The sequence below is a fragment of the Vidua chalybeata genome, chromosome 7, assembly GCF_026979565.1.
Source record: "Vidua chalybeata isolate OUT-0048 chromosome 7, bVidCha1 merged haplotype, whole genome shotgun sequence".
Lineage (NCBI taxonomy): Eukaryota > Metazoa > Chordata > Aves > Passeriformes > Viduidae > Vidua > Vidua chalybeata.
The window spans coordinates 492,092-500,770 of record NC_071536.1 but is presented as its reverse complement, the minus strand read 5'-3'; the positions used below and the strand labels follow the sequence as shown (position 1 = coordinate 500,770).

Here is an 8,679-nt window from a genome sequence, read left to right as displayed (position 1 = left end):
TGGCAGGGCCTTAGACACGATTTCGGTCCCTGACACACAGGCTCCTTGTCCCACTGCCGGCCTTCCGTGTGCTCAGCAAGATCTGCAACTCCACAGTGTTGTGGAACTGCACCTTCAGCACAGGCACCTTTCCAGCCTGATCTGCCCTCGTTGCTCTGCGCGTGTGCACAAAACACGGCATGGAAGAGAACGGCAGCAGGGGCCTATGTGTCCAAGGGCTCGGGATTTGCGTCACTTCATCTCCACAGAGATGCAGGCAAAGTGAAAAAGCCAAACAATTTATTAATAGAAGACAAACCAAAGGGATGGGGTAGGAGGGAAAAATGGGATCGGCAGGATCTGAGGGCTAGAGGGAAAGAGCTGTCATCAGGGAGGGAGAGTGGAGGGGAAAAAAGGGGATGGGCAGTGTCTGAGGGCTGGAGGGAAGGAGCTATCTATAAGCAGGGAGAGGGCTGAAGCCCTGCAGGTTTCCCACAGGGTCAGCTGTGCCAATCATCAGCTGTGCCTGGAGCTCCAGCTGGTCTCTTCTGGTCTCAAGGTAGTCTCATCTTCCATGGCATTTGGAGGCCTGATGCAGACACTGGTTCTTCTGAGCCACTTCTGCAGCTCTTTCACTGAATGTATCTTGAACTACTATGTTTGTCTGGGAAGGACTGTCATCTCTCCACAGGGCTTGAAGGGCTGGAAGAGAGAGGGACAGAGCCCTGGTTAGAGCCAGGATCTGTGGGAATCCTAGCAGACCTTCCTGCGAGGTCCATCCCACCCAGCTCTAGCCATGGCCACAAGAAAAGGGGGTGTCAACTGGATCAGCCTGCCATGAGTCCGCCCCTCCGAGACCCTGAAATCTCTCTGTGCTCTGCCCACGCCACCTCTCATCCACACAAGGAGCAAAGCCCACCACAGCAAGGACAGGGATTGCAGCTCCCTGCCCAGGCATCGCACCTCTCCCACCAGCCCCCGCTGTCAGCCCTCACCCTTGTAGATAAACTGGGTCTCTTCCTGCTGCTTCCTCAAGTACCGCCCGGCGGTCACTAGGAACACAGAGCCTGTTATGGACCGTGGCCCAGATCCTGCTGTGGCAGGACAGGGAGGGAGCCTGGGCTCGTGGCTCACCCATGAACCTGATGGCCGCCTCTTGCAGGGGCTCCTGTGGGCTCTGCAGGTAGGGCCGGGCCCGGCGCAGGTGCTCAGCCGCTCGGCTCCTGTCCTCTGCCAGCTGGAGAGAGCGGCAGGAGGGAAGGGTTGGCGCGGGCTCCGCCCCTGGGCCGGGTGCTCCCTGCGCCCAGCCCAGGCCTCCCCTGCCCGCACAGCCCTGAGGCCCGGCCAGCAGCCGCTGGCGCCGGGCTCTGGAGGGGGCAGAGGGCCGGCTGCTGCCCGGGGAGCCGCCGTGCCACCCTGCAGCCCCGCCGGGCCGGGGCTCCATCGGCACCCGGCTGGGGCCCACAGGAGCCTGGAGAAGAGCCCGCGCGGCCTCTGGCTGCAGCAGCGGGCAGGGGCACAGCTGCCAGCCTGAGCTGCCAGACACTGAGCACCGTGCCCATGGGGCTTCTCCAGGCTGAGCCTGGGCCTTCCAGGCCGTCCTTACCAGGACCTCGGCAAACTTTGACAGCTGCTCCTTCTCCACCAGCTGTTCAAGATCCCACCTCTTCAAAAACTTGGACACACGAAGTAGCGTTTCCCGAGAGGCCTGGAGAGCAGCAGAGAGCCAGAGATGGCCCCACAGCCCAGGCCACAAGACCTGTGTCCCTGTGCCAAGGCCTGGAGGAGGCTGCAGCCCACCAGGCGCCAGGGCAGGAGGCAGCCGAGGCCCCTCTCAGAGATCCACCGGCATCACAGAAAACCTCACCTTTGCCACTTGCCAGTTCTCAACATGGCAATACAAGAAAAGTGGGAGCAAGCCCTGACTCAGAATCTTCTTCATGGGCTTTTTTCCCTCATCCACTACCAAGTCCATCATCTTGTGCATGAGTTGAATGGAGAGCAACTGCACATGGCTGTTGTCCTTTAGAAAAGAGGAGGATAAGATTTTAACACCAATTATTCCAGGCTTACTTGAGACAACGTATGAAAATCCATAAGGGAAAAGGTTATCTGGGCAGTCTGTGCCCATGGGTGTGGACACAGAGCCTTACATGCTCAAAGAGCAGCAGGAGTGCCTCAGCCAGCTTTGGGGCGGTGGTGCTGGATACCAGGATGTCTTTGTGCTGGAGCACATTGGTGAACACATGGAGGCTCATGCTGACCACCTCTCTATCTTCATCCCCCAACAGCTCCAGAAGGCTTTGAGACACGCTGCACATTCTTCTGGCCTGGGTGGAACACAAGGCTGTGCTGGGAAGCCATGGACGGCTGCACGGCCAGCAGCACCCTGGCACTGCAACCCCACCCTGCTGCTGCAGGGCCCACAGGCCAAAGGCCTGTCCCAAAGCACTGGGGCAGGTGAGGCAGGAGAGCTGGGAGCAGCTGCCTCAGCTCCTGAAGCCCTGCCAGACCAAGGGGCTGCTTTGCCGGGCACAGCTTCAGCCGTTGCCCCCTTCTCACCATCGAGGGATCCTTGCTGAGCACCACGAGGCCTCTGAGTGCCAGGCGACGCCGCTCCCTGCACTCGCTCTGCAGGTGCCTTGACATAATCTCCAGCATGCTGTCACCACATTTAGTCGTGTCCAGGCACTCGAGGACCTGAAAGGCGCAGGGCAGTGACAGGGGACCCGGCCGGCAGGAGCCCAGAAGCGCACAGGGCTGGGCCCAGGCAGCAGCACAGGGTGTGGGCACTGTCCTGGCAGCTGTGGCTACAAGAGGGCAGAGAGCTGGGAGGCAGCTCAGCGAGGCAGCGCTGGCCAACAGGCTCACCTCCACAAGGAATGCCAGGGCAGGCAGATCCCAGCACGGCTCCTCCCTGCTGAGCTGCCGGAGCAAGTGGAGTGCGATGCGAGAACACAAAGGGATCAAACCACGGAGCATCTCCCTGGCAGGGGGGAAAAAGACACCAAAGCCCTGAGGTGGGGAGACCAAACCTCTCACAACACTGACTCACAGAGCTCTGGTCTTTCCCCAGCATCCCTGGAGGGGATGTGAGCACTTGGAGAGGCAGCCCCTTCTGGGCACCCTCCTCTCCCAGCCTTTTCCAGTCTTCTTGGCTGTCTCCCGCTGAAGAGGCCCACTGGCCCATGAGCACAGGGACTGTGTGGGGCACAGGGCACAAATGCTGGGGGCAGTGGGCAGAAGAGGGTCTCACCTGGCCAGCAGACCCACGGCATAGTGCTGGGTGTGAGCACAAAGCAGCGTGTCCCAGCCACGCTTGCGCTCCATAGCCACCACCACATGGTCACACTGCAGTCGGCAGAGCAGAGCCTTCATGGCCTGCACTGCAAACCTGTGTGCAGAGGAAAGCCCAGGTCACACTGGGAGCACTGGCGCTGGCCACAAGGGCATGGGAAGGACAGGAGGACTGTTGGGACCTGTTGGGCTTGCTGGGAAGGCGGTGTTTCTCCTGGCATGCACTCCAGAAATTATCAACTTCCTCTGGTGGCATCTGCTGTGTGGTGATGACAACATGGAAGAGCAGAGCCACAAACAGGCGGGAGGAATAAAGGATGATCGCCTTGTGGCACTCAGGCACTTGGACAATCAGCCAGATCACCAGAGTTGCCTGCAAAAGAAGCAGCCCAAGGCAGCGCTCAGTGCCGAGGTGTCCATGGGGCAGGGCCCAAGGGCAGGCTCAGGGGGAGCAGCGGGCCTGCTGCCCCCTGAGCCTGCCCCTAGGCCAGGTTTCAGCCCAGCGCCTGAGGCATGGAGAGGATGGAGAGCTGCTGGAGAGGCAACCTGGGGCTGAGCAAAGGCCCAGAAACTCACAGCCAGGGCAAAAAGGTCCTTGTTGTCCCCATCGGAGGTGCACATTCTGTGCAGAGGCCAGTCCTCCATCACACAGAGCAGTGTTGGCAGCGCATTCTCCAGTGCTGGTCCCGATGAGCCTATGGCTCTCCACATCATTGCAGCAGCTCTGTGGGATGGCAGCTCTGTGTCAGGGGCATCTCAGTCACAGCACCATGCCCTGCGTAGCTGTGGGGACCCAGGTGACAGAGGCCTGGTGCCCTGAAGGGCAGGGGGGGAGCATTGGCAGCAGGCTCAGGAAACAGAGGGGCCTGAGGGTCCTGGGCCTCTCTGCCTGTCTGGCAGAGACCATTGGACAGGCTGTGCAGGGCCACGGGCCCTAAAGGCTGCTGAGCCCTGAGCTCTCAAGGCTCGTGGGCCCCGTACCTGTCACATGTTGGGGCACAGCGCAGGAGGGTCAGCACCACGTCAGCAGGGTGTTCTTCTGCCAGCCTCACAATGTCCGTTTGCAGCCTGGCATCCACAGAGACGTGGGACATGAGACTCTGGTGGATGTTCTCCACCTTGGCTGGCACCTGGAGGAGACATGGGGGAGACTTGGAGCGCTGTCCAAAGGAACAACTTCCCCAGCTTCCCCCAAGAAGTGCTTCTGTTCCCACCACACTGTGGGTGGCCTCAAAGGCTGAGGGGGCCCAGAGACCATGGCTTGAGGGGACACACCATCCTGGGAGGCCTCCAGGTGTGGACCCAGGCTGCTTACCTGCTGCTGCTGGTGAGAAGAAACACAAGGCTCCTTGAAACAGTCGAATATGAGTTCCTGACTCAGAGTGGGAGTGGGCGTGGTGTCAGTATTTGCAAGGCCCTGAGTCTCTGCGGTGTTGGCGTTTGTGATGGCCACATCCTCAGTCAGTGCCATGTCAGCCTTTGCCCTGTGATCGTTCATTGCAGCCTCAGAGTCTTCTAAGTGCTCCATTGAATCTGGGTTGGTGTCAGTAGTTGTGATGCCCTTAGTCTCTCTGGTTTTGGTGTTTCTGATGGCCACATCCTCAGTCAGTGCCATGTCAGCCTTTGCCCTGTGATCATTCATTGCAACCTCAGAGTCTTCTGAGTGCTCCAGTGAATCTGGGCTGGTGTCAGTAGTTGTGATGCCCTGAGTCTCTTCCTTGTCGTGGTTTGTGATGGCCACGTCCTCAGTCATTGGCGTGAGAAGAGCCTTTGCCCAGGTTTCAGTTTCTGAGGTCTCAGAGTCTTCTGAGCACTCAGCTGAACCTGGGCTGCCATCAGGCTCTGCCTGGAGCTCAGTCAGCCCCGAGTCAGGCTCGGCTGCGCCCGCAGCTGCTGTGCTGCCAGTCTTTCTACGCTGAATGCGCAGGAACTGCCGGAACATCTGCAGGAGAAGAAAGGACAGGGAAGCCTGGGATGTTCCATGGAGTGCTCCAAGCATGGTGCTGGGCTGAGCAGTGACAGCAGGCCCAGCCCATGTGGGGATGGCTGCTGGTACCTTCAGGCTTTTGCGGAAGCGGCCACGGGCGGGTTCCTGCTCTTGTGTCCGGTCCAGGGCTGCATCTGGCAAAGAGTGAGCGCAGCCAGAGCTGAGGGGCTGCGGGAGAGGCCGGAGAACACAGCCCAGCCCTGCGCTCCCCAGGCAGGGAGAGCCCCGGGATGTCCCAGGGGATGGAGCACGGCCACTGCAGGGTGTCTGCCCAGCCCCTCCTCCGTCCTGTCCATGGGCCTGTCATCAGTGGGGGGGATGGGATGGGATGGGATGGGATGGGATGGGATGGGATGGGATGGGATGGGATGGGATGGGGCCGAGCTGGCTGCAGTGATCAGCCCTGTGGCCCAGCTCTGCCACTCACCATCCTGCAGTGTCTGGAACTGCTCCGCTTCTTCATGCTCTTGTGCTGGGTCAGCTCCAGGGTCTTTCTTTTTTTTCCCCCTGATCACTTTAAACACACTGAGAAATCTGGCTGCCATGCCAGAGTCTGGCCTTGAGGCCACCTTGAAGGAAGATGGCAGGGTGAAGTTCTGAGTCAACAAGTCGCGTCGTTGTGCCTTGAAGGCATCTGAGGCAGAGAAACCTCAGGACGGCTGCAGGACAGCAAGTCCTGCACTCTGGTCTTGAGGGCTCCTGCCACAATGACAGGAGACTCCTCGTAAGGCTTGTGGTCACCAATTTCCTCAGTCTGGCCTTGCGGGCACCTGCAAAAGAAAAGCCTCGGGAAGGCCACGGGCTGCCAAGTCCCGCAGTCCTGCCACGAGGTCACCTGCAGGAATAACGCCTCGGAAAAGCTCCGGGTCAGACACGAAGGAGCGCGCTGTGCGGGGGCTCCTCACAGCACCGCTCTGTCCTGTCCTGTCCCGTCGCCTGCTCCGAGCACTGTGGCGTGCTCTTGTCACCGCCAGCTCCTATGTCACCACGCGTCACAAAGGGAGGGCCCTTGGACACCCCGGCCCCTTCCATGACACGGTGACCGTGCTGCAGCGTGTCACAAAGGGCCCTTGCACACACTGCCACCTGCCCTGGGGCCACCCCCAGCCCCACCCAAAGTGGCCCAGGTTGGAAGGAATCTCTGGCCCTAAGTGTCTAAGGCAGCCCAACAGGATCTTTAGGAACAACTCAAACCATCAGCAAACCCTGCCCTGCTCTGTGGTATCAGGGCATTTAAGACTCCTCAATTCCGGAAGGCTTTACTTCTCATTACACAACTCAAGTAGTTCCAAAATTTGCAAACTTCTCAAATCAATAGCGATTGCCGGAGAATGTGAATGATTTGGAAGTTTGTTCCCATCTAAAAGCAGCAACTCATTTGCCTTAACACATTCCATTGGAAGTCAATTCTGAAACATAGCACTATACAGAAGCAAAAGAAGGCCATTCTTTGGTGTGCAAATGGTTTTCGATGATAATATCACAATTCTCTTAAGGAATAAAAGCTCTCAAGGAATGAAAGTCCACTCAGTCTTACAAAAGTAGCCCAGACAAATGAGTAGATGGACAAAGGGCTCGTCCTCCCTCAGTACAGATATCTAAGTGGCCAATAAAGTACAGCTCTCCCATCTTGTTCCCTGCAAGAGAATCAGGACCATGAAGAGAAATAGTCACAGATATTCCTTCTGGCCTCCATAAGCAAAGCTGTGCCAAACCACAGATGCTGCCTTCAAGCTGACTCAAATTCCAGCCTAGACCTCTCACCTTGCAGACAACTCCTTCCCCAACACGCTCCCCAACACCAACCCCCTGCAAACACCCGCAGAGAAGCCCTCAACAGCCCACCAGGAGCCCCAGCTGTCCCCGTCCCTCCGCAGAGCTTTCCCACCGTCCAGCAGACCCCCTGGTTCCCTGCACGTGCTTTGGGATGGCACTCGGGAGCATCTGCTCCAAGGTCTTCCCTGGCAGCAAGCTCAGGCTGCCAGGCCTATGGACCCTGGCTCATCCTTCCCACCGAGCCTTCCTGTGCACGGCTGTTCCATTGGCACATCTGCGCTCAGCTCGGACTTCTCCACTCAGCCAGGGCTGCTGGGAAAGGATGGAGAGCAGCCTGGCAAGCTCTTTCTCCAGCTCCCCCTTCACTCTCGGGGGAGGTAGAGCATTCCAGAGGAAAGCAACTGGTGCCGCAAGGAGTGGGCGGCATCAGGCAGCTCTGGGGAGGCCCCTCAGGACTGCAGTATCCTGAGGGAACACTGTTGGCCATCCCCTGCATGTATCTGCAAAAGCTTAAAGTCAGCTGCCTCAGCTTCCAGGGCCTCTCTGGGCCAGCATCCTGACGTGGATGCAGGACTGCTGCCAGGCACTGCTGGGACCCAGCGGGACAGGACCAGCTGTCTCGTGTCCACATAGCACCCCTGACACAGCCAGGGCCGTCCCGAAAGCAGACAGACGCTCCCGTGTCAGCAGAGAGGAGCAAGGAGCACTGGGCTCCTCTCAGGGTATCTCAGCTGGGCTCGCTCCACAACACGCCCCCATTTTAAGGCCTGCTGATGCCCAGCTGCCAGAAATGCCTACCTTGTGCTCTCCAAGATGCACAGGGAGAGCCAATGAGCAGGACACTTGGGGAGGCAAACCTTCCAAGCCTTTCTGAGGCCAGGAGCACACCAAGATCAGCCAAGACTCTCCACGCTGCCTGGCCCACCCAGCCCACTCTGGGCTGGCTCTGGGCCACAGCGGCTCCCACCAAGCAGGTGGCAAATGCATATTGCAGAGAGTTGAAACACAGATGTCTTGGTTTGGAAAGACAGGTATCTGCTAAGGAAGGCAGGAGCCTCCTCTGAAATGGAAAAAGGTAGACCTGTTCCCTCTGAATTGTTAGAAGTTTGAAATTAAGGGGGGCTCTTGGGCAAAAATATGGGAGCAGGAATAACAGTTCTTTATTAGGGAAGAAATGAAAAGATAAAATAAACAGTGCAGTGAACTAAAACAACACATTCTGACAGAGTCAGAATACAACCTGACACCCTGTTGGTCAGGTTGTTGGTAGCAGTGCAATTGGAATTGTGGCTGCAGTCCTCCTGGAGTGTCAGGTGTGGTTCTTTTGGAGAAGTGATCTTGTAGAAAAGGGTGCAGTCTTCCTCTGAAAAGGCAGTGGAAGAGGCAGCTGTTCCTCTGGGAAAATCCAGCGCAAAAAAGCTGTGCTCCTGAGCCAGAATTTCAAGCCTATACATGCAGGTAGGATTGCTTGGCTCCTCCCTCTGGCCAGAGCCTCTCCCAGTGGGATGTGAGAGTTCTTATCAGTCATGCAGTGACACTCAATGGCCCCTTATCAGCAGATGTCTCCCCATAAGGAAGGATTGATTGTGGAAGAGATAAGGAACAAGTGCCCATTTAACACAAGACAAGTGCCATACAGA

The 8,679-nt window shown here is 58.0% G+C and overlaps 1 protein-coding gene across 2 annotated transcripts; it reads right to left on the bottom strand.

The window, feature by feature from the left end:
- Nucleotides 1-262: 262 nt before the first annotated feature.
- On the bottom strand, nt 263-6,223 carry LOC128790545 (maestro heat-like repeat-containing protein family member 6). Of its 2 annotated transcripts, none has more exons than XM_053947387.1 (15): nt 5,691-6,223; nt 5,333-5,397; nt 4,592-5,218; nt 4,258-4,406; nt 3,853-4,000; nt 3,459-3,649; nt 3,236-3,373; nt 2,851-2,965; nt 2,542-2,679; nt 2,133-2,309; nt 1,847-2,002; nt 1,586-1,687; nt 1,114-1,216; nt 975-1,031; nt 263-681 (listed from the first exon to the last, which is right to left on the bottom strand). In XM_053947387.1, the coding sequence occupies exons 1-15, from the start codon at nt 5,806-5,808 to the stop codon at nt 545-547; spliced, it is 2,421 nt and encodes an 806-aa protein (XP_053803362.1). In that variant the 5' UTR covers nt 5,809-6,223; the 3' UTR covers nt 263-544. The 2 variants fall into 2 exon arrangements, with proteins under 2 accessions (XP_053803362.1, XP_053803363.1); XM_053947388.1 differs by having other exon boundaries at nt 5,333-5,391.
- Between the last annotated feature and the right edge of the window lie 2,456 nt (nt 6,224-8,679).